This window comes from Alexandromys fortis, unplaced genomic scaffold, assembly GCF_014885135.2.
Source record: "Alexandromys fortis isolate MF-2015 unplaced genomic scaffold, M_Fortis_MF-2015_v1.1 scaffold_51, whole genome shotgun sequence".
Classification (NCBI taxonomy): Eukaryota; Metazoa; Chordata; class Mammalia; order Rodentia; family Cricetidae; genus Alexandromys; species Alexandromys fortis.
Window position 1 is genome coordinate 716,493 of NW_026067925.1, and position 26,350 is coordinate 742,842.

Below are 26,350 nucleotides of genomic sequence, written 5' to 3' on the forward strand. Positions count from 1 at the left end.
ATTTGCAAAATAATTTTAAAAATTAAAAATTAATTCAATGCCTTGAAGAAAGAGATGGAGATTTGGTGACACTCTTTCCTCATTACCGTCCCAGTCCATCTCTGAGACCCTGACAAGGGGGTGATGTTTAGGCAGAGTGTCATAGTTGTGCACAGCTAAGCAGCTCCAGTCAAGTGGTTGACTGTGACCCTGTTATATCTCATCTCTAATCTCTCCTGCAAGGTGACAACCCCTCAGTTTTCTGGGAGACAAGATTCCCACTCTGGCTGGCACTAGACTTCAGCCTTTTCCTTCTACCAGCTTGTGATTCCTGGGTTGAAAATCCAGTTCATTGGTTTACCTTATGTCAATGGTATGATCACCAAAGCAAGGGACACAGTGTCTCTTTAGAACATTTTCTTTTCTCCAGTTACCTGCTTTTACACAAGACTTGGTATTTGTTTCCTGTGGCTTTCAAAGGATATGTTCTAGTCCTGTATACTTAGTGTTTCAACTGTAATATGATGTGGGGAGTTTATTTTCTTATCTTAACTATTTGGTCTTCTAGATGTTTCTTTTATGTAGATAGGCACCTTCACCTTACATCTGGGACATTTTTTGCTATGATTATATTGAATTTTTTTCTGTGCCTTGGCATGAAAGTCTTCTTTCTTCTAGACTCAGATCTTGTCCTTTCATGGTGTCCTGTGGTTCTCACATGGCCCATTCGTACATTTTTATTGGTCGACCTTTGTCAGGAGCTAAATGTTCAAATTTCTCTACTTTGTCTTCAAGCTATGATATTGTGTCCTTCTTGTTATTAGTTCCACTAGCAAGGCTTTCCATGGAATCTTCTTATTTAAAAATACTTATTGAAATTTTTGCCTCCAGTGTTTCAATATGTGTTGCTGTGAGAACCAGCTTCCAGCAGCAGCTCAGAAATTGAGGGGGAGCCATAGAGTTGGTGAACTAATCACTTAATTTGATTTTCTCTCTAGGGGTGCAAAATTTAATTCTCTGGGGCCAATGAGTGAGGCAAAAATTAACTCTCCATGGCCAGCAAAAAAAAAAAAAAAAAAAAAAAGGGAAGCACACACACACACCTACCTACTTTTGGGTCTTTCTATCATCTCGCTCTCATCTTTTTATTTCTTTTCTCATCTCTATCCAGGTGAATCCTTTCTGTGCATCTTTAGTTTTTTCATTACAGCTTATATACCCTAGCAAACTCTTTCAAGCAAGATAAAAATTTCAATGTGATTATGTTGTTTTTCAAGTGAATGATTATAATGAACACAGGTTAAAAAACCATGTTTCTCATTTCCATTACATGATTAAATATTTTACATATTACAAGTGAAAAACAAATTACTCCCAAGAGCCCATATACATTCATATGCAAGAAACATGTTATAGATTAACAAAGTGTAATCAAGCAAGGCATTTTTCCTCAGTCAGTTCTTTTACTCACAGGCTGCATTTTGCAGTTATAGAGAAAGCATCAATCATTTTATTATTTATCTGAAAAGGCGACTGAAAACTCTTAAAAGAATCGCAAATATAAATTTTTATATATAAAAACAATCAGTTGGTTCTACTTTAAATCCTTGGGGTGAATACGCATTCATCACAGTTTTTTATATCAAGCAGAGGGCAGAAATGGACACAAGGAATTCATCATCACTTTTGATCACCAGCCCATTCTAGCAAGAAAGGTACGCCAGTCAGCAATAGCCAGGCTGCCAATTGTTCCTGTTCCCTGATCTCAGTGAGTTCCTGAAGCACGATTAATACAAACTCAGGGTCAGAAATTGGGGCTCAACCTGAAGATCTGAAAAGCAAACCAGCCAACCACTGGCTCTTACCTCGACCTCAGTTTGAAATGGCGATTCTGCTTCCCGGAATCTCAGGATGTGACTGTGTGTTGAGAACTGTTTCTTCCCACTTTATAATCCTCCCTAAGGCTGGGATTAAAGGCGTGCACCACCACGATTAAAGGCACGCACCATTCGGCTTCTATGGCCACTAGTGTAGCTACTGGGATTAAAGGTGTGTGTCTTTATGGTTACTGAGATTAAAGGTGTGTGTTACCATAACCTGGTCTATAAGGCTGACCAGTGGGACTGTTTTACTCTCAGATCTTTAGGCAGTCTTTATTTATTAAAATATAATTGAAATGCCACTACAAGTCCCTTGTACTTGATCAAGGTACACTAAAAGTGTACATTTCTAAGCTTTAAATTGTTCGCCAAGATTTGTACCTCAAATTCATTAACAAAATCCCTTAACCTAGCCTTGCTAACAATTATACACATCTAGATTCTTTCTGAGGGTGCCGGTTGAATTACTAATCTGCTCCAGCAGCAATGCTTGGGAAAAGTCAATCACTATTATTATGTCAGGAACACTGCCCAGGGAGGGTCAAGAAATCCCTAAGAGTTTTCATACAACCTGCAGATTATGAGGGTGTGGTGACCACAAAGGCAACAGCCAGAGCTATGCTCAATAACACCATGAGTTCCTCAGGACACATAGTCCTTGGGGCTTTGCCTTTCCAAGACTTTGCCGACTGCCCAGCTGTGTTCCATCACTTCCAGTGCTTCCTGTGGATCCCCTCGCATGGCCCCCGACAAATATGCTTTTTCTTTAGTCTTTCCTTTTATTGAATTCCATTTTTTATTTCCTATATTGACTCCCTTTTTTTTCCATCTCACTGTTTGCTATATTTTCTTGACATTTATTCAGGAGTTTGTGTCCTTTTGAAACTATTTACAATCCTTTTTTAAAAAATGTGTCTGGAATTTCATCTCACTCCTTCTCATTTCAGGTGTTACTGTGGGGTTGGTGATTTTTTAAGGAAACCTGCTGCCTTTGCTTTTTATGTTTCTTCTCTTTTTGCATTGGGACTTGTACATCTGGGATTAGGTTATTGATCAAATTTGGAGTCATCTTTCTTCTTTCAGGAAATGTGTTTGCAATGTTCTGGAGATCCTGAGTTACAGCAGGGCTGCTGTGTTGTTTTCCTCTGCTAGACCAGGCTCAGTCCCCAGTGCTCTCCTGATGGTGATCACTATCTGCAATATCAGTGTCAATGGGTAGGCCCAATAGGAAAATACAGTAATATAAAAAAGAAAAAATATATCACCCCTTTAACCATCAATAATTTTAGGGAATAAAGGTGGGGCTCTGACAGTACTTTGTACACTGATAGATTTATTAGTTACTGTGGGTGTGAATAAAATGAAAAATTGCAGAGTAAGACTAGCGATCAGTTTGGGTGGGATAGAGAAAATACAGGGAAGAAAGCAAGTAGAATATAAACCGTATGAACAGTAATGCTGTAGCCAGATGAGGTGGAGAGGCCAGAGGTGGACTGAAAACAGAGAGGGAAATAAACATGAGCAGCTCGTGTAGAAGAGTTCTAACCCCCAGGAGATGAGTCACAGGGAACCCACAAACCAGACCCAGTCTACGTACTTCGGGAGAGGAAAATTAAAGAGGAAGAAGTAGGAGGAAGGAAGAGCAGGGGGACAAGAACAGAGCAGAACAAAGTTGACTTGCTTGCTGGGTTCAGGTTTTAGCCTCTGCTCACTTTCCGAGGCTCTTAGAAGCTCATCTCATCCCTGAGCATATTTTGCAAACTCAGGTTTCAGGTACTGACATACTTGTGGGTGGTGTTTTTCTCATCTTTGAGTCTTTCTTTGAGAAACTGCCTTGCAGATTCTGGTTGGGTCTTGTGGTAGTTTAAATGCAATTGGCCCCCATAATCTTGTGGCATTATTAGGGAGTATGGCTTTGTTGGAGTGGGTATGTCATTGTCGGAGGAAGAAGGTCACTATGGAGTCGGGCTTTGAGGTTTCCTATTCTCAGGATACCACCCAGTGTCTTAGTTGACTTTTTGTTGCCTGCAAGATGTAGAATTCTCAGCTACTACTGCAGCACCACATCTGCCTGCACGCCACCGTGCTTGCTGTCATGATGATGATGGAGTGAACCTCTGAAACTGTAAATGAGCCTCCCCAATTAAATGTTTTCTGTATAATAATTGCCCTGGTTACACTGTCTCCTCACAGCATTAGAAACTTTAACTAAGACAGGTCTCTGAGTGTGGTTTACAGACACTGATGATACCTCTGAACAATTCTTCAGGAGTCTACTTGTGAATGCTGTGCCCCCTCCCCGTCAGTGTGATCTTTCCCAATGTTTAAGCACTCCTTACAGCCCCTGGTTCCCCAGGTTTCAGCTTACTGAATGCTGCATAGTTCTGAGTCATACTTTGATCCCCACCGCCTAGCTGTGTTCTGCAAACAGTCCCCTAACACTGGCCCTGAGTTCCCCACATGTGTGGTCTACAGAGCACCCCAGGCTGTCAAGTCACCAACACAGCAGGGACCTTTCTAAAACGGTGTCTGCTCTATTAAGTGCCAAGTGCTAAATGCTAAGTCCTGAACACCAAGTACCTAGAAAGGGAGGGGCTTTTCAGTATCTTCTCTAGGAGCTGTGGCTGCACCGGGTCTCCCAGCCCTTTCTTGTCCTTAAAATGTCTATGACTGCGAAGAACTTCTGAACCTCTCTGACTCCAGTGATCTGATGGTGGAGTCACTCACTGTAGGTGTGAAGCTTCCTAAACACACCCCATCCCACCAGATGGACTCTGAGCCTCTCTAATAGGTGTCTTTTTACTTTCTCTGAACTTTAGGGGTTTCTTGTTTGCTTTTGAAACAGGGTCTCATGTAGCCCAGACTGACTTGAAACGCGCTCTATAGTGTGTAGTCAAGGATGAAACCTTGACTTCTGAAACCTTCTATTTCCACCACATAAGCATATAGCACTACACCTGATTCATACAGTTCTGGGTATCATATGCATGGTTTGTGCATGCTAGGCCAGTGCCCTGCCCACTGAGTTACCCATCTATTATCTTTGAGGACAAATATTCTTGTCACTACCACGCAAAATCTTCTGGAATATGTTAAACTCAGACCAAGAGCTTTTACCAACCCCAAAGCTAAGAATGTCAGCAGAAAGCATTGCAGAGGTTACCCTATTTATATTAAAATATTCAAGACTGACTTGACTCCTGGCTTCTTTTCATATGTAACTGTAAACCTTCTATAAACAGTTTCTGCATTACACATGCTATTGAGGGTTATACGAATCTGTGTTCCTGAGCTTTGGTCTCTCATATTTGACTCAAGAATAAACTATTTTATATTCCCTTTGAGGTTAAAAAATCTATTTTTGTAAATATTAATCTGTTTATTCTTTTTTATTTTATTTATTTTTAATACAATCATTTCTCATTTTATATAGCTATCCCCATTCCTACTTCCTTCCCTCCTCTTGTTTCACCCTTCCTTCCACTCCTTAGAAAGGGTAAGGCTTCCTTCCCATGAGGAGTCAACAAAGTTGACATATCACTTCGAGGCAGGACCAAGGCTCTTCCCCCTATATCTAGGCTGAGCAAGGAATCCTTCCATAGAGAATATGCTCGAAGATGCCAGATCAAGCACTAGGGATAAATCCTGGTCCCACTGCCAGTGTTCCCATAGACTGCCCAAGCCTCACAACTGTTCCCCACATTCAGTGGGTCTAGTTTGATCCTATGCAGATCCCCTTGCTATCAGTCCAGAGTCAGCGAGCTCTCGCTAGCTTAGCTGTTTCTGTGGGTATCACCATCATGGTCTTGACCCCTTTGCTCCTATTATCACTCCTCCCTCTCTTGGGCTGGTTTCCGGAAGCTTGACCCAGTGCTTCACTGTGGATCTCTGTGTCTGCTTCCATCAGTTGATGTCTGAAGGTTCTATGATGATAGTTAGGTAGTCATCAGTGGAAGGCTCTTTAGGCACCCTCTCCGCTGTTGCTTGGAGTCTTAGCTGAGGTCATCCTTGAGGATTCCTGGGAATTTCCCAAGTGTCAGGTTTCTCACTAGCTCCTTAATGTCTCCTTCAAACAAGACATCTCTTTCTTTTTCTCTCCCTCTCTGTCCTTTCCCCTTCTTGAGCATCCTGTTTCCTCATGTTCTTCTCCTCCTTCCCCTTCTCCCCTCCCTCTCCTCTTCCACTCTCCCATCCCCCCACTCCCAATTTTCTCAAGATATTTTTTCTGTTTCCCTTTCCCAGGGAGATCCATGTATGTCTCTCTTACAGTTCTTCTTGTTACCTAGCTTCTAATCTATTTATTCTTATGTGTATGAATCTTTTGTCTGCCTGTATACATGTTCTACTTATTCTTACATGTACAAATCTTCTGTCTGCATGCATGCATGTACACCATGTGTGTGCCTAGTGTCCACGTCGGATCCTCTGGAACTGGAGTGGTTTTGAGCCACCATGTGAGTGCTGCAAATCAAACCTGGGTGATCTGCAAGAACAAGTGTTCTTAGCTACTGAGCCATCGTCTGCAGCCTAAGAAGAGTGTTTCGTACTGTCTCTTTACTGACTGGTGCTTCCCATGGTTCCCCACACAGATTCTTCTACTTTTGCAGCCCTGCCCTTTTTCCTCCGTCTTTCTTGGAAGACTCCTGAGATTGGTGGGGTGATGGTGTTGAGAAACCACACCCCGCTTATTTCCTGTTCGTTGCTCGCCCTCTCATTTCACTCCACCCCCTCGTCTTCAGTTCCTTTTTAAGGTTTGCTCTAAAGCCTGCCCTACCTAAGTCCGCTTTAAAACCTTGCTCATTTGTTTCTGCCATAACTTCTCGTCTAGTTCAAAGCTTTGTTGTCTCCCATGCTGGAGGATAGCAGAAAAGAGCAGGCACAGTGCAAAGAGACATAAGGAAAAAGGCACTGATCTCTGGAGGGCATGGGCCAGACTCAAAACCTTGACATATTTCTGCATGAGGAAAATACATGGGGAATTCACGATAGCTGAAACATTACTCAGGCAAGGTCTGACCCTGAGTTTCAATAAAATGAAAGTACTGATGCCTGACATGGCCACTTCATAGGTCCCTGGTGTGATCAGGATCATGGGACATCATGTCCAGTGCCAGGCAATGAGTTGGCCTGGTGTCTCTCTTCCTGCTGACCACTTGCGATGATGGCTACAAGAGTTCACAGGATAAAGAGAAGTCATCACCTCCATTATGAACATCAGAAATATCTTCACTTATGAAATGATTACAGATGTTCTGTCTCGGGGCCTATGACTCACTTCCTGAGTCTCCCATAGTGTCGTAGGTTTAAAAAAAAAGTTCATTTAGACTCAATAAATTAGAATGAGACCACAAGGGTGAGAAGAAATCTATTCTTTCAAGCAAAGAAATTGTTCCTGATGATGTTCAGTGGAGAAGAATTTGAAATTTCACACCATGAATTTTCCATGAGGGAAGATTGCCAGACAGGAGAAACAGGACTAAGGCATTGTAAAACCGTGCTGGTGTGCAGGTCTCAGGGAGATGAGCTAGCCCTGTGTGGAGGAGATCTGAGTGACGCTCATGCCGGGCTTCTCTGCCCGGCGTTCTTGGCACAGATTGGCTTCAAGTCTAGGGATGCACTGTCTGCAGGGCCCTTGGTAATTTTCTCATGGACTTTCTGCCCACTCATGCTTGGGTGGGCACCTCTGTGTCTTAGCTCCTGACTGAATCTCTATGATTGGGTTTTAAGAATCAAAGGTTATAACAATAATACATACCACATTAAATACAGTGCTTTTTGTGCGAGGAGCAAACTCAGAGCTTTTGTTGGTTTTTCTGAGTGGGAAACCCTCAGGACAGACTAAAGGTACCTTTAATTCACAAGCCAGGTATGGTGGCACATCCTAGCCCTCAGGAATAAGGAGGCAGAACTCTGTGAGTTCGAAGCCAGCTGGGTCTACAGAACAGCCGGGGGGGGGGGGGGGCGGAGATCCTCCCACCCTACCGTAAGGCCTCATACACAACTTCCTGATTCTGCTGGGGTTTTTCTCTGCCTGCTCTCACAGTTGTCGCTGGTGTTCCTGAGAAGCTTTGCAAAGTAGCATGTGTTACTTCAGAAAACAGGAATGGTGTCTGGTCCTGGAACTGCTACTCCTGCCTGTGATATCGGGACTTCAAGGTAGTTTCCACCAAGTGTCTGCTTGTGGTTGTGCACTGAAGGCATGGCCAGCCAGGAAAGGGGAGATGGGACATAGTTCAGCCCTAGAAATGGGTGGGATCTTGGGCAGGGTGCTTCCATGCTGGCGGCAGGGCTATGGGGAGGCTGGGGAGTCTTCTTTAGCTCCGGAAAATCAGGCCCTGTTTCTTTTCACGAGGGGACATGAGAAACAGGACCCAGGGAGATGGGGAAGTTGGGCCCCCTGTATTGTAACTCATGGCTGTTGGCCTATAAAATTACAGGAACTTATTTTTAAGTAAAAGAAGCTCTCCGTGGAGGGGTGCTCCGTTGTTCAGTTGCCATGTTTTCTGTTCAGAAGCAATGTGTCTCGTTAGGTGTTGGGGATTTTATTTATGTAAATAGTCCTGCCCTGAGCTAAAACAAAAGGTAAACAACCACGTCAGAGACAGATCCAGATTTCAGCACTATGGGTGAGCAAGAAGTTACACAGCATTGTAAAACCGTGCTGGTGTGCAGGTCTCAGGGAGATGAACTAGCCCTGTGTGGAGATCTGCGTGACGCTAATACCAGGCTTCTCTGCTTGGCCTTCTTGGCACAGACTGGCTTCAAGTCTAGGGATGCACTGTCTGCAGGGCCCTTTGTAATTTTCCTGACCGCGCTGGGCTGCTTCAGCTCATAGCACAGTATTACGGCCGTTGACGTGGGAGCTGATAGGAAGCGTTGGTCAACTGCTGAGACCAAGTTGGCTGAACTGAACTTTGTTGTTTGCCTAGAATGGAGCATCCCTCTTGACTCTGGGCCTTTCTGTCTAGAATTCTGTGTACTCTCAACTCATCCTGCCTCACCACCGTCTGCCATTTTCATGTGTCTTCCTCCAGGAAACCTTGGGGCTCAGCAATAGTTTATGACTTGCTTTTTATTTCCTTCTGAGTCAGCATCCAGTATTTGCCTGGAGCACAGCAAATACTCAGTAAACAACTGCTAAACAAACGAATGAGTAACTTCAAAATCTTCCTTTCGGTCTACACGTCCATAACTTCATGAGCATTTGACAAGCTTCTTCTCTTTTGTAATGTTTGCCTTCAGGGTAAAGTCTGAGAAACACTCTCTACAACTCTTCCCTCGTCATCTTTAGGGTTCTAAGCTGTCCATTTTCAAGGAGATGATTCAGGAGCGTCCTCTGCTCCTGAGTGGCATTTTGCTATCTCCCTTCAGGTAGAAGGGTGCACTGGAAATGGTATTATACTGGGACCTGGAAGAACTGGTTTTTGTTTGTTTGTTTGGGTTGGTTTTTTTTTTTTTTTTTTTTTTTTTTGGTCTGGGCTCCATCCTGTAGGCCCTTTTAGAATTCTCCTCCACTCTAAAATGGGCGTGATGTCACACTTCCTATGTCTCTGAGGAATTTCTAGTCAGACTCAATGAAGTTGTAAAATGTGAAGCTGCACCCAGGACACACATTGCAGCATGAGGTAGAGGGGAGTGGGGGATACACATAAACGAACTCTCAGAGCCCAACTCTTGCCTGTGCCTCAGATCTGAATTTCTGTTCTTTTTTTTTTTCAAGCGTCTACTCTAGACGTTCCAGACATGTGTTCATAATTTGACTCCCCATTTTTGTTCTGACTTTTTCTTGCTGTTTAATGAGCCCCTCCCCCCCCAAAGCACAAGTGCCGGAAATAGTAGCTACAACTGATTTCACTCATGAGTTGGAGGTGGGTTTCACTAGGTTACTTTTCATTTAAGGAATCGCTCCTAATTGCCGGCGAGACCATGGTGGAGCCTAAAGTCATTTGAAAGGCATTTTATTCATGTGGTAAATGTCTAACTAACTGTAGTGTCTCTTACGGTCAGTTAAGACAAACCAGCCAATGGTGTCTGTTATTTCTCACCTAGCTTTGTGAGTCACCCCTCAGCACTCTCTTCACTAAGGCAGTCACGAAGGCCGATCCAGCTGCAAGAGGACGGGACATCATCGTTGTTGTTCTTTTGAGACAGGGTCTCTTGTAACCCAGGCTGGCCTCACATTTGCTGTGTAGCAGAGAACAGCCTTGAACTTGCAATCTTACTGCCTCTCCTTCCCAACTGCTGGGATTACAGATTTGAACCACCATACCTGACCTCAAGGGGAAGGGACCAGAAACCCATCTACTGATGGGAAGGGTGTTAAAAAGGCAAAGTTGGAGAGTAGGGCCTCCGACATGTCAAATACTGAGCAACGTCCTCAGCTCCAACTTAAAATACAAAGTCCCATAGCCAAGCGTGGTGCTGCGTGCTGCTAATCTCAGCACTTGGGTGCATCTCAGCGAGTTCCAGGCCGTTTTGGTCCACACAACAAGTTACAGGATGGCCAGGGCCACATAAGAAAGGTCATGTGTTAAACAAACAAAAATAAAAATTAAAAACCAAAGCCCTTCCATAGTTTCTCTCCTCCCCAACTTTTCTGTTCTTCCATAGTTAACTGCCTTGACTAATAGCACGCCCATTTCTGCAGTTTCTCAAGCTAGAATTCTAGTAGCTATCCTCAGTCTTTTCTTTCCCTTGCTTTTCACAACCAGATATGTGCTAGTTTATCTCTCTCCATTGTCTTTCATCCTGGACCAAATGATCACTTTCTGGTGTTGACCAGCAGGAGCACGACCAATCCTAATTGCTCTTTTTGGTTCATTCTCTGTACCTACCTGATCTGAACACTGCTATTGATGTAAATTTTCTAAAATAGTTATGTTGATTTCACCTTTTTTAAAATGTGAAACTCCTCAATAACTTCTATGACAAATGAGAGAGCCCAAATTTTGAGTACAAAGTTCATACATCACCTTGCCCTCACCCTGTGTATACTCATCTCATTTTAAATGAATTTTGCCTTTGTCATCTTTGAATGCTGGGTGCTATGATTAGTTAATTGGATTATTAGAGATAGGAAGAACCATCCTAAATTTGTCCTCATCTTCACGTGGTACCCTATATAAAGGTCAAGGAAAGAGGAAGCTTTTGCTCTTTGCCTGCTAGTCCTCATTCTTGCTCTCAAGTGAATGCCTTAACTGGTATTAGTGCCTACTTTTCAGAATTCTTTTGTATACTGAAGACCAGCTTAGACATTCAGCCATATAAACTGATAACTACTGGGTTCTTGGAATTTCTGTCAGGAGACAGGCATTGTTGGGCCACAGTCTGTGAGCCATTCTAATAAATCCCCTTTCTATCAGTTCTGTGATTCTAGAGAACCTTGACTTACACAACAGTTTAAGTCATTTCAGTCCCTAAACCAAGCAAACAAAATGGAAACCTCTTTTCACCTTCTACGACCTTCCACACACTCCATCCTCCTTCCCATTCACACTGTGGAACCTCAAGAGGATGGCTCATATCTGCTTCTCCTTCTCTACACTCAGAATCCATAGCAAACTGGCCTACTACACTCATTCTATCCCCTGTCTCAGAAGAGATCACCCCGGGTATAGTTACCAAGACCTAAATCTAGGGTCTTAATAGTTCCTAAATGGGTTTACATAGGTTTCTTAAATATTTGGTCTCCAGAGAAACCCTGTCTCAAAAAACCAAAAACAAAAAAAAAAAAAAAAAGTTTTTTCTCTCCAGCGCACTCCAGGTGACACCACACCCTTGTCTTCAAGATTCATTTCCATTTCTTTCTTAACAATTTTACTACAACTACAAGATTTGTGGTTTTGGTAATCAGAATTTCTTCTTTAGAACATTTTTCTCTTTTCTGATCAATGCCTTGGCTTGAAATTACGCCCCCCACCCCCCTCATGTGTGTGTGTGCGTGCGTGACTTAAGGGGCTCACCATGTAGCACAGATAACCTTGGATCACGATTCTACTGTCAAATTTTCAAGTGCTGGGATACATTCACTTGCTATCCCAACAGATACAATTATGCCTTTCTAACAGACAGGTTACGTGGATGGACAGAAGCAGGATTATCTCCATTCCTATTATGAGCTACAGGGAAACACTGTTACTTTGCCCTCAGTGCCTAGACACACCACCCACTGCTTTGTCGTCTTGCCAACAGTCATCATCCCCTTTACTCTTGTCTCACCTGTCTTCTAAAGAATAACCGCAACCATTATGAAGGTACAGCAAGACTTTAGCCACCAACGGACCGCTTCCTTAATTTTGCAAGCGGCCATCCCCAGTGATTAGGTCAGCCTTTTTTCGAGTTGCTACATGCAGATGGTTGAGGGAGGCAATGCAACATCCTGTTCACCATGGCGTCTCACCGCTCCCCTACGTGGGAAGGGGCTGGGGCTCAGTTTCTTCTTTTATTCTATCGTGAGTTTTTCCATCTCCTGAGTGTAAGCTGACGCTTGTCGGAGAGGCTGTCCTGGATGACTTAAGTGAGTTCTTCATGGATGAGGGTGGGGAACTTTTGTCCCAGTACCTGTGGTACTTTTGGTTATCTCCAATAAGGAAGTGTCTGGTGGGCCAAGGACAGTTACTTAGAATCTTAGATTCTTAGAATCACAGAACAGATTTCTCTTTTGCAAAGAAAAAAAAGTGTATCATTTGGCCTTAAATACCAAAGTATTAATGGCAAATCACTGACTGAGGCCACATATTAAAACCACATGGAAATAAGAATGAGAGGAAATATGGAATGTATAGCCAAAGACTTAAAATTCTGGACATGATGGCACACAGCTGTTACCCCAGCATTTAGGCAGCTAAGGCAGGAGAATCTGTTATTTAAGACCATCTTTGACTACATGGTGAGGTTGAGCTCAACCTAGGTTACATGACATTTTATCTAAGAACAGATACAACAAAAAGCCCCGTGGGAATATTCTCTTATGCTATGCTCTCTACTAGGCCAGGCACCTGCATACATTGCTGCTGTCAAAGCCCAGAGAGTCCAGGGCATGAGACTGTACAGTATCTGGTTTTTTTTTTAGACTTAAGTGATTCTATGAAGGATATGGTAAAATATGGACTGGACCAATCAGAAGCAACTTGGAACCAAGTGTCAGGGTATGTCTGCATAGGTCAAAGGACGGGGCCATTGGTATGAACAAGTGCAGGGAAACCACCAAACTAGATCACCCCGTGGCTAGAAAAAGTTTAGAGTGGGTCAGGCATCTCATAGAGTAGAGAGCAGTGGTCAGGCAGGAGGAGCTTCTATATGACAGGCAGCAGGGTAGGAGTCTCTAGAGGCCACAGGCTTTTGAGTTAACTTTGTTTGCAGTGGTCTGCCATTAGGGACAGAGAAGGGAAATGGTGGCTTTCCTGAAGAACAGAGACCCACATCACAAGGTGTCTGAGGCGTGTTGAGTTTAGGTCTCAGTTTACCTGGTAGGATTCTTCTGTTCACCTGGGCTGGGCCATCATCTTAGGACATCATCAGTAGCACTGTCCTTTTGGGGCCTGTTTTGTAACCTAACTGATAAGTTCTCTTGTTGAAGCGATAGGTAGGTCGAAAGAATGAATGGATCCTGAAATGAAGGGCTGAATTTTGAAAGCTCTGGGGCCATAGATGTTTCTATCTTTTGGTAGTTGAAGAGGAGGCTCTTGAACAGTCCTGATGCTATGTGGCACGGACACAGCAGGGGGATGTCACCATGGGCAGAGGGGATATTCCAGGGCATCATGTATTTGCCTACATGGGTGGCAATGCCTTACATGGAAGAGTGTATGAAACACGTAATTATATCCTTTTGAGCTCAAGCTAAACATCCCCCAATTCTAGTTCCTCTTAGACAGATCCGAAAATACTCACAAGTCTGAAATCACCCAACATGAAAGCGATGAAGAGGCTGTGCTGTTGGACTGAAAACAACCAGTAGCCCCCACTGAATGTTTAAATTGCTATTTAATAAAATTTGTTGATACATAAAGACACTGTTAGGGCACCTACAATCACATAAGGGATCGTCCTGGTCAGGTTTTTGTCAGGCGGCATAAGCTAGAGTTGTCCAGGAAGAGGAACCTCAATTGAAAAAATGCCTCCATCGGTAGGCCATTTTGTAATTAATGATTATTGTGAGTGGGCTGAGCCAGTGGGGTCAGTCTCATCCCTGGGCAGGTGGTCCTGAGTTGTATAAGGAAGCAGACTGAGCAAGTCACTCAGTTGCAATCCTCCGTGGTTTCCGCTTCAGTTCCTGACTCCAGCTTCCTGCCTTGAGTTTCTGTTCTGACTTCCCTCAGTGATGGGGTGTGACCTCATACTTGTAAGCTGAACTCTCCCTCTCCAGTTGCTTTTGGTTACAGGACTTTGTCACAGCAACAGAACACAGGAACTCGGACGCTTCAGCGACCTCACTTTACAGCAATTCTGCCTCAAAACCAAACTTCCTCAGATAATTCCTTATGAAAATCATCAGTTCCTACTTTCTAATGATTTGCGTGTAAGAAAATGCAAGTACCTATGTTAACCTAAGCCATTTACAGGAAATTTTGAAAAAAATAATTTAAAGTTTTTATTTGTTTTATTTAATTATTTATCATATCATTAATTTTCTGTTTTTCTTTTGAGAGGATCTTGCTATGTAGCCCAGTATAGCCTGAAATTCGCTATATAGCCAGTCTGACCCCAAACTCATGATCTTTCTGCCTCAGCCTCCCTAGTTCTGGGATTACAGGTCACTGTACCTGGTTGAATTTTTTTTAGAGCAAAAGTAAAAGATTACTAAAAGAAAAATACCTTAACTGATTATCTTCAGCCCTTTCACTGCCCCCTTTCTTCACCCATTCCCCTTCACTCCATGCCATCCCCTGTGATCTTTTCGGTGTTGGTTAAATATGGCAGGCACACTCCCACCACAGGGCCTTTGCTGTAGATCTTCCTCTACCTGGCTCAGGCATGGCAGATATCTGTTAGGTTTCCTTTCGTCTTGAAGCCTTTGCTCAGATGCAACAAACTCATTACCTTATACATGACTTCTCCCTGATCTAACTCTCCGCCTGTATTCATAACCCTGCTTTCTCTTAGCAATCATCACTGCCTAATATGCTGTATGATATATTCAGTTATTGTATTTCATTACTCTTTTTCTTTATATTGAAAGTAGATATTTTTCATATAATATATCCTGATTATGGTTTCCCCTCCCTCTACTCCTCCTAGTTCTTCTCCACTACCTCTCTCAACTGGATCCACTCCCTTTCTGTCTCTTATTAGGAAACAGACAGGCTTCTATAGGATAATAATAAAATACAACAAAATAAAATATAGTAAGATAAAAAACGATCACACTGAATTGGACAAGACAAAAACAATTAGAATGAAAAGAGCTCAAGAGAACATACAAGAATTAGAGACACACTTGTTCACACACTCAGGAATCTCAAAAAAGCACTAAACTGGAAACCATAATGTATGCACAGAGGACTTAATGCAGCCCCATTCAGGCCCTTTACATGCAGTTTTATCCTATCTGAGTTCAAATGAGCTTTGATCATGTTGATTTAAAGGACCTTCTTTCCTTGGTTTCTTCCATCCCCTCTGGCTCTTACGCTCTTTCTGACTCCTCTTCCATGGAATTCCCTGAGCTCTGAGCAGAAGGATTTGATAAAGACAGCCCATCTAGAGCTGAGTATTCTAAGGTTTTCACTCTGCATAATGTGTGGCTGTGAGTCTCTGCATCTGGTCCCATCTGCTGCAGGAGGAACCTTCTTTGATGATGGCTGAATAAGGTACTGATATAGCAGAACACTGTTATGATTTATTTTATTGATAAAGGGTTTTTGTTTCATTTTGTTTTTCTAGAACAGTAGCATTTGGTTTTAACCAAAGTCCCTGGGCTATCTAGTCTCTGGTTCTTGGTGAGTCAAAGAGTGTCAGGTATGGGTTCCATCTCATGGAGTGGGCCTTAAGTCAAATCAGATATTGATTGGTTACTCCCACAAGATTTGTACTACCATTGTCCTAGCATATCTTGCAGGCAGGATACCATTGTAGATCAAGGGATTGTAGTTGGACTGGTGTTTACTTTTCTTTTTTGGTAGGGTGAGAATACATTCTTATACCAAAGATGCTAGCATACAGAGTGGAAGGCTCTCTCTGTAGGCACAAGCTCGACTTTCCATGTTCAATGAGTTTTATAGGTGTTGTTTTCAACAATGGAGACTTGCTGTCCATTTGTGGAAAGCAATTTATAGTCTTGGCAATGGTCTGAGTATTTTTGGGAATTCCCATGAGACATTCTACTTTGACAACAACTCAATTCAGCATAATCTAATCCTGGTACTGGAAGCTTCATTTAGTGACAAGAGATGACCAGTTGGGACTATGTCTCTCCCATTATTTGGTGATTTTTAATTTATATCAATTTCATACATGTATATATAATAGGAAGATTCTACTGTATTAGGTTTCCAAACACCCCTCAAATTGCCATTAAATTTAGGTGTTTCTCCCCATATTCTCTCCCTCAGGACCTTTTCCCCTCAGCCTCCTTATTTGGACCTCCTGTCCTGGTCATATCCACACATAACTATCTATTCCAATTCCCTTTCCTCAGGAGACATATCTGTACCCCTAGTTCCTTGTTCTATACTTGACCTCTGTAGCTCTATGAATTGTAGCTTGGTTATCATTGATTTAACAGCTAATATAAGTGAATTACATACTATATTTGTCTTTCTGGGTCTGAGTTATCTCCCTCAAGTTGATTTTTTTCTAGTTCCATCCATTTACCTGCAAAATTCATGATGTCATTTTCTTAAGCATATGAATAACACTCCATTGTGTAAATGTTCTACTTTTTTTTAAAAAAAAAATCCATTCTTCTGATGAAGGACATCAAGGGGGTTTCCAATTTCTGGTTGTCCATAATTTCCAAATTCTAGTTATTATTAATAGAGCAGCAATGAACACAGTTGAGCAAGTGCCTCTGTAGTAGTGGTGTCTTACTTAGGGTTTCTATTGTGAAGAGACACCATGACCATAGTAACTCTTATAAATGAAAACATTTAATTGTCATAGTTTGCTTATAGTTTCAGAGGTTCTGTTCATCATCAAGGTTGGAAGCATGGTGGCAGGGATGTAGACATAGTCCTGGAAGAGTAACTGAGAGTCATAAATCTTGCAGGCAACAGGAAATTGACTGAGTCAATGGGCTGTATCCCGAGCATAAAAAACACCTCAAAGTGCACACATACAGTAACACACTTACTCTAACAAGGCCATACATACTCCAACAAAGCCTCATCTCCTTATAGTGACACTCCCTATGGGATTATGGGGGCCAATTACATTCAAACTACCACAAGTGGTAGATTCATTTCCATCTTCCTGAAGAAACACCATATTGATTTCCACAGTGGCTGTACAAGTTTTTACTCCCACCAGTAATTGATGAATGTTCCCTTTACTCCACATCCTGGACAGCATGAGCTGTCACCTGTGTTATTGCTCTTAGCCATTCTGACAGGTATAAGATAAAATCTCAAGGTAATTTCAACTTGCATTTCCTGGATGACTAAAGATCTTGGCCATTTCTTTAAGTGTTTCTTGGCTATTTGAGTTCCCTATGTTGAGAATTTTTTGTTTAGATTGGTACCCTGATTTTTTATAAACAGCTTTTTTTATTTAAATAACATTTTTTCATTTATTTTATATACCAACCAAAAGATGGATGCTAAAAAGAAATCCCACACTAGCTCAGAAATGAGTACAATAAAGAGTTATTTATTTGGGGGTAGACTCATAGATCACAGTCCTCTTCATGAATGGAGAACAGGAACCAAATCCAACACCTGGAAGAGAGAGGGAACATGAGCTATTACATCAGCATTTATACTATAAGAGGCCATGCCCAAGTGGGCAGGTAACTTAAAGGCTACTGGCTGTAGGATTTCCTACAGCACCCTCCCTCCTCTCCTCCTACCCCTCCCCTTTCCTATCTTCCTCCCTCCCCATCCATTTTTTCTCCATCTCCATTCAGAAAGGGGCAGGCCTCTTATAGGCTTGTACAAAGCATGGCACATCAAGTTGAGGTAGGACAAGTTCCTCTCCTTATGTCAAGGCAAGGCCAAGTAATCCAGCATGGGGAACAGGTTACCAAAAGTCAGCTAAGTGCCAAGGAGGGGCCCTACTCTCACTGTTAGAAGCCTTACTAAGAGACAAAACTACACAACTGTTACACACATGCAGAGGGACTAGGTCGGTACCATTCAGGCTCCCTGATTGTTGGTCTAGTATCCATGAGCTCCCATGAGCTCAGGTCTGCTGAATCTGTGGGTTTCCTCATCATGATCTCCCTGGCTGGTATAATCCCCCTTCCCTTTCTTCCACAAGACTCTTGGAGCTGAGCACAGTGCTTGTCTATGAGTCTCTGCCTCTGCTTCCAACAGTGATTCGATAGAGTATCTCTGATGACAATTACGGAAGTCATCAATGTGCTTACAATAGATGGCCAGATCAGTCACCCTCTCCGTCATTTCTAGGAGTCTTAGTTGGGGTCATCCTTGTGGGTTCCTGAGGGGGTTTTCTGGCACCAGGTTCACCTACAGATGGGAAAAGATCCTCACCAACCTCACATCTGACAGAGGGTTGGTCTCCAAAATATATAAAGAACTCAAGAAGCTAAACATTAAAATACCAAATAATACAATTAAAAGGTGGGATACAGATCTAAACAGAGAATTTTTTACAGAATACTCTCAAATGGCTAAAGGACAAAGAATTGCTATATATCCTTAGTCTTCAGGGAAAAGCAAATCAAAACAACTCTGGGATACCATCTTACATTTGTCAAAATGGCTAAGATCAAAAACTAATGATATTTGTAAATGGAGACTATGTGTTCACTTCCCACCTGCCAAGACCAGAATAGTCACACAGAAACTATATTAATTACAACACTGTTTGGTCAATGACTCAGGCATATTTCTAGATAACTCTTACATCTTGAATCATCCCATTTCTATTAATCTGTGTATTACTATGATGCTGTGGCATACCAGTAAGGTTCCAGCCTCTGTCTCCTTCAGCAGATACATGGTGTCTGCATAACTCTGCCTTCTTTCTCCCTGCATTCAGTTTAATTTTCCTGCCTAGCTTTATTCTGCCCTGCCAAAGGCCAAATCAGATTCTTTATTAACCAATGGTAATAAAACATATTCATAGCATACAGAGGGGAATCCCACATCAGATAGTTTATGATAGAGAGGATGTGGAGTAAGGGAAATACTCTTCCACTGCTGGTGGGAGTATAAACCTGTACAGCCACTTTGGAAATCAGTATGGCAGTTTCATAGAAAATTGGAAACCAATCTGCCTCAAGACCCAGCTACACAAATTTTGGCATATACCTAAAGGATGCGCAGTCATACCACAAGAACACTTGTTCAACTATGTTCTTAGCAGCATTATTCATAATAACCAGAACCTGGAAACAACCTAGATGCTCCCTTGACTGAAAAATGAATAAGAAAAATGCAGTACATTCCCACAATGGAGTACTAATCATCTGTAAAAAGTGATGACCTCATGAAATTTTCAGGCACATGGATTGAACTAGAAAAAAATTATTCTGAGTAAGGTAATCCAGACCCAGACAAACATGGTATGTACTCACTCATTGGTGATTATTAGGAATAAAGTAAAGGATAACTAGCCTAAAATTTACAGCCCCAGAGAGGCTAGATAACAAGGATGTTCCAAAGAGTGATACATGGATTTCCCTGGGAAGAGGAAGTAGAAAAGATCTCCTAGGTAAACTGAGGGAGGGGGTTGGGAGATAGAGGGATGGGAACAAGAGAGAGTTGGTTAGGTGGGCTGTGTGCAGGAGGCAGGTTAGAGGCAGGTTGGAGGGGGAGAGTAACAAAAGAGATGTCTTGATGGGGGCCATTTTGGGGTTAGGGTATCCTGTGTTTTAAATGTGGCATTTTGTTTGTTTGTGTCTAGTTTCTTGAGTTCATTTTATATTTTGAATATTAATCCTCTATTGAATGCAGAGCTGGTGAAAATCATTTCTCACTCTGTAGGCTGCTTCTTCATCCAAAACAGTGTCCTTTGCAGTGCTTCCCAGTTTCATGAGGTCCTATTTCTCAATTGTTGATCTTAGTGCTTTGCTAATAGTGTTCTGTGCAGAACATCGTTTACTGTGCCAATAAGTTCAAGGCTATTCCCCACTTTGACTTCTACAGTTCACTGTATCTGGTTTTATGATGAGGTCTTCAATCCTTTTGGACTTGAGTTTTGTGCAGAGTGGTTAGTATGGATCTCACTGCGTTCTTCTACATGTCTACATACAATTTGACCAATATCAATTGTAGACAAATCTGTCTTTTTTTTTACCGAATGTGTGTTTCTGGCTTTTTTATAAAGAATCAGTTGTATATTGGTGTGTGGGTTTATGTCTGGGTCTTCAGTTCAATTCCATTGATTTATATGTCTGTTTTTGTGCAAATGACATGCTGTTTTTAGCTTTTTAGGACAGTTTGAAATCAGGACTAGTGATACCTCCCATAGTGCTTTTATTGATTCAAGATTGTTTTAGCTATCCTTCTGTGTGTGTGCGTGTGTATGTCTGTGTGTCTGTGTGTATATGTGTTTTCCATATGAAGTTGAGAATTGTCTTTTTAAGATCTATGAAGAATTGTGTTGGAATTTTGATGAGGATTGATTGCATCTATAGATGGCTTCTGGTGTGATGGCTGTTTTTACTCTGATAATCTTACAGATCTGTTAGAACGGGAGACTTTCCACCTTTTGATATCTTCAATTTCTTTCCTCAATGATGAGGTTTTATCATAAAAACCTTTCACTTGTTTGATTAGAATTAACAAACTTTATAGTTTTTGATGCTATTGTGAAAGGTGTTGCTTTCCTGAGTTGTTTCTCAGTCTGTCATTTATATATAGGAAGGTGTCTTACTTACGGTTTTTATTATTGTAAAGAGAAACCATGACCATGGAAACAAACATTTTGTGGGTTGGCTCACTTACAGTTCAGAGGTTTAGTCCATTATCATTGTGGTGGGAATCAAGGCAGCATGCAAGCAGACACGGTGCTGAAGCTGAGAGTCCTTACAACTTGATCAAAAGGCAACAGGAAGTGGTCTGTTTCCTGTCCATTGGGTGTGGTTTGAACATATATGAGACCTCAAAGCCTGCTTCCAAAGTGACACACTTCCTCCAACAAGATCATACTGATGTGAGATTATCCTCTGTATGCTATGAATATCATTGGTTAATAAAGAAACTATCTTAGGCCTGTGATAGGATAGAGTAGAGCTAGGTGGGGAAAACTAAACTGAATGCTGGAAGAAAGAAGGCAGAGTAAGGGAGAGGCCAGCCTAGGTCTGCAGATCCAGTTTTAAGACAGTCAAGCTTAGGCAGTGAAGAAAAATTATTGAAAATAACAAGTTGGTGTGGATGTAATTGAATGAGGGGGCCATGTTCCAGTCCCAGTAAGCAGCAGAATTTGGCAGCTTCAGTCACATGGTTCTGGCTGTAAGGATAGAAGAAAGGGGTGTTGATTTTGTCAAAGGCCTTTCTGCAACTAATAAGATGATTATTTGGTTTTCCTTTCAGTTTGTTCATGTGGTAAACATATTATATTTATTTATATATGTATATTGGCCATCCCTGCATCTCTGGGCTGAAACCTACTTGATCATGGTTGATGGTATTTTTGATGTTTCTTGGATTCAGTTTGCAAGTATTTCTGCATATATGCTCATAAGGGAAGCTGGTCTGCAATTTTGTTTCTTTGTTGAGTATTTATGTGGTTTGAGTATCAGGGTAACTGTGCCCTCATTAAAATGAATTAGGCAATATTCCTTCTGTTTTTATTTTGTGGAATAATTTGAAGAGCATTGGCATTAATTCTTCTTTGAAGGTCTGATAGAATTCTGAGCTAAAACCATCTGGCCATGATCCCTTTTGATTAGGAGACTTTTAACAACTGCTTCTATTTCACTAGAACTGCTTATCTTGATTAACTTTGTTAAGCAGAATGTTTTGAAAAAATATCCATTTATTTTAGGTTTTCCAATTTGGTGAAAGTACAGGGGTTTTTTAAAGTTTACTCTTATGATTCTCTGTATTTCCTCAATATCTATTGTTATGTCCCCCATTGGTGTAGGAGGTTATTCTATGTGTTGCTTTCATTGGTTGAATAAAGAAACTGCCTTGGCCTTTTGATAGGGCAGCATTTAGGTAGGCAGAGTAGACAGAACTGAATGCTGGGAAGAAGGGCAGGGAGAGAGCTGCCGTGGAGCTGCCAGGTCAGAGATGCTGAATCTTTCCCAGTAAGCCACGACCTCATGGTGACATATAGATTATTAGAAATGGGTTAAATCAAGATGTGAGAGTTAGCCTCTAAAAGGCTAGAGATAATGGGCCAGGCAGTGATTTAATTAACACAATTTCTGTGTGGTTATTTCGGGCGTAAGCTAGAGGGGTGGCTGGGATGACAAGCATCCTGCTTGCTCCGCTCTCCCTACAACACCCCAGTTTTGTTTCTGATTTGGTTAATTTGGACATTTACTCTCTGCCTGCTAGTTAATTTAGATAAGGGTTTGTTGATTTTCTCAAAGTACTAAGCTTTTGTTTCATTGATTCTTTGTACTGTTCTCTTTGTTTCTTTTTTATTGATTCCAGCCCTGACTTGATTATTTCTTGCCTTGTGCTCCTATTTGGTATGGGTACTTCTTTTGCTAAGTTACTAGTATGAGATTGCTCCATATTACTAGTATGTAGACCCTTAGTACTATGGACTTGCCTCTTGGAACTGCTTTAATTGTGTTCCATAAGTTTAGGTATGCTATTTCATTCAAATCTAGAAAGTCTTTAATTTCTTTCTTAATTTCTGTCTTGGTCTATTTTTCATTCAGCTCTATCATATTCATAAAGACTGTTAAGGTTGTTTTCTTGTGCCTCAGCTGGGTTGGAATATTCAGGGTCTGCTTTCAGAGGGTTGCTGGGCACTACTGGAGCCATATTATACTGGATATTATTTTTACAATGGCATCTAGGTATCTAATATTTGGAAGATTGTAGCTCGAGGTGTTGATATCCTTGTTGACCAAGGTTCCTATCCCACTGGTCCTGCTGCCATTAAGCGCCAAAGAGGTCTAAATTAGTTATAAACTGATTGTCCCATTAGTTCAGGTTTCTTATTAACTAATTCTTACATCTTAAATTGACCCATTATTCTTGTCTATGTTAGCCACATGGCTTGGTACCCTTTTTGGCAAGGCAGTCACATCTTGCTTCCTCTACAGCTGGGTCATGACTGTGGACTATGCTTCCCTCTTCCCAGCATTCGTGTTGCCACACCTCTACTTCCAGCCTGTTCACCGTCACCCTGCCTATACTTCCTGTCTGGTTACTGGCCAATCAGCATTTTATTAAAAATAATACAAGTGACAGGATAAAAAATCATTGTCCCACAGCACTCCTCCTTTTTTTAAAATAAGAACTCTAAATCTAATATCCTTTGTTTAGTTTTTCTCCTGACCATTATCCATAACAACTTGTAACAAACATTCTAGACAAAGGAAAATATTCATAGTCCATTTTTTTGGAATATGGGTATAGTTTTCATGCTGATTGGAGATATTATTATGGGGGACCTAAACAAAATTTAGAATTATGATCAGGTTGTGACTGGAGTATCCTGTGAGGCTTGATCACCTCAGGTAGCAGTCTTGAATCTTTTCTGGATGTAGAATTCAGATATCTGGGCCATTCACTCCTACTAGAGATTTCTCAGGGGTCTTCCTTGATCAAACATGAATTTTCTTAGCCCAGAACAAATCCACAGCCTCTCATTTTCTGTGGAAACAAAAGCAAAACCTTTTCTCCAAAGTAACATACCTGTTGACTTCAATTTTAAAGTCAAGATATTTTCAAAATACCTATCTTGGATTAATTCAGCAACATTTATATTAAAATGTCTTTTAGCAGCTTTTTTTCCTTCCTCAGCTGTAGAAGGAGCTGCGGGCCACTTCCTGTCTCCCGGCTTCCAGCCACCAGCTAGCTTTACCCAAAATAATTACATGGAAACTGTATTCATTTAAACACTGCTTGGCCCATTAGCTCTAGCCTTTTACTGGCTAACTTTCACATCTTGATTAACCCATTTCTATTAGCCATGTGTGTAGCACCACGAGGTGGTGGCTTACTTGGAAGATTCTAACCTACATCCATCTTGGGCCGGAGCTCATGATGTCTGCCTCATTGCCTTGTTCCCAGCATTCTGTTCTGTTTACTCCACCTATCTAAGTTCTGCCCTATCAAAAAGCAAAGGCAGTTTCTTTATTAACCAATGAAATTAACACATAGACAGATAACCCACCTACATCACTCAGCCATCAAACAATTTAAAAACAACACAATAACATGCAGTATCTAGGCTCTCTGTGTATTTTTCATCTTTATGTGCTTTATTTTAACCTCTATTTCTTTTATTTTTAATTTTTGGCTTTTTGAGACAAGGTTTCTCTGTGTATCTTTGTCCTGGAACTCAGTCTGTAGACAAGGCTATCCTTGAACTCACAGAGATCTGCCTGCCTCTCCCTACCAAGTGTTGGAATTAAAGATGTGTGCCACTACACACTGAATTTACAGAGATCCATCTGCCTCTGCTTCCCAAGTCTTGGGATTAAAGGCATAACTGGATATCCACCTGTAGAAGAATGAAAATAGATCTTTTTTTCTTTTTTTTCTTTTTGTTTTGTTTTGTGTTTTGATACAGGGTTTCTGTGTTGTTTTGGAGCCTGTCCTGGAACTAGCTCTTTAGACCAGGCTGGCCTCGAACTTGCANTTTCTTCATCTTTAAATCTTTCTTTACTGTATATATATGTGTGTGTGTATATATATATCTTTACTTTTAACCACATGAGTCTTTAATTTGCTAAGTGATATGGCTAGGATTAAAGCCATAGGTTTGATTGCTGGATCCAGTTCATTCCTTATCTTTCTGAGAATCTAGCTTCATGGTGGAGGTACTGGCCAGAACCATGTTTATTGCTACAACTCTATGGCATTTCAAAGTCCGTGCTGCCACCAAAAAACATGCTGTAGACTATTCATAAACACCATTTAAGTGTTCTTTAGCAGAGTCTTTTAAAAAAGTCTGCAAAGTTTTTGTAGCTAAATTGAGTCAACAAGCCTCTCTTAAATAAGATACATTTACCTCCAGCAAACAGAGCCCACCTGAGAAAATTCTGCTATCAATAAGCTGTGCTTAACTCTATTTTTTTCTGTCTAGAATTACTTCCCAAGCTCTCTCAGGCTTTCTGTGGATGCAGTTGTCTACACTTGCCAAGACAGGGTAAAACAGTTTTGAAAAATTCCTGCCTCTGAAAATGGCCTGTCAGTTACTCTAGGCATTAGCCAAAGTTGGTTGCTTCAACATTGCAAATGAGACTTTGGGTGATTGCTTAGCCAGCCAGTTGTCTCTGACATCTATTGTACATTTTGGAAGCTGCTTGATTATATTTCCTGCCTACTCAAGTAATATTATCTCCCTTCTCAGGCCTTCAATGGGGTTGAAGATTAGATAGTCATAGTTACCATCCACTTATGATCTGGTCAAGTCATTTCCAATATAAGACTTAGACTCCTTAGGATAGAATGTTTATTAAAACATTTGTAATATGTTCCTTGCTTAATATTTTTATGCTGGTTGTATTTCTAATCTTATGCTTGATATTTGTTCCTAGTGTATATAGTTTTGTATTGGGTTTGGAACTCTCTTATTTAAACAAAAGGGGAAGGTGCTGTGGGAGCTCCTTCTGCTCCTTCAGCCAATGGCTTTTAAGATGCTAGCCCGCTTGGGCATGGTCTCTTATACTATAAATGCAGCTGTAAAGCCTGTGCTCTGCTCGCTTGCTCCCAGCTCTTGCTTCCAGCTGCTTGACTCTGTTCTTGTTCACCATTTGTAAAGAGGACTGTTATCTATAAGTTTCCCCTAAATAAATAACCCTTTATTATAAAAAATTCTGAACTCGTATGGGATTATTTTGTAACTTCTGCCATCAGATATCTGGTCTTGTCTTGTTGGTGGGTTTCTTTTTTTTCCATTTCTTTTCCTCTCTGGATTTTAGGAGAGTGTAGTGGCTGTATGTTGTCTGATAGGAAATTTTTCTGGTGCCCTCATAGGTGTGACTACTGAGGATTCCAGTTAAAATGTTTTTATGGGTATAAGAGTTGAGACCTAGATTAGGGTATGAGCTGGCAGGGCTGGGGGTGTTCACAGAATGGAGGGAAGCAAGGTATTTCATTGGGATATGCTTAGTTCCCTGGAAAGGGATGCAGTGTATGAGGAGAGGACACAGCAGAAGGTCGGCTACAGAGCTGGGGATATGACTGGGGGATTGAACTTGGAGGAATGGAGACAGGGTAAAGCTCTGCAGCTAG

General features: G+C 41.4%; 1 protein-coding gene across 1 annotated transcript in view; it reads left to right on the top strand.

Annotated features, from left to right (window-relative positions):
• The first annotated feature begins 7,876 nt into the window (after positions 1-7,876).
• Cd48 (CD48 molecule) overlaps positions 7,877-26,350 on the top strand; it is a 28,528-nt gene continuing 10,054 nt past the window's right edge. The window contains exon 1 of the mRNA XM_050143114.1: positions 7,877-8,015. Coding sequence (XP_049999071.1) covers positions 7,940-8,015 — 76 coding nt within the window. The 5' untranslated portion in view covers positions 7,877-7,939. The remainder of the gene's footprint in view (positions 8,016-26,350) is intronic.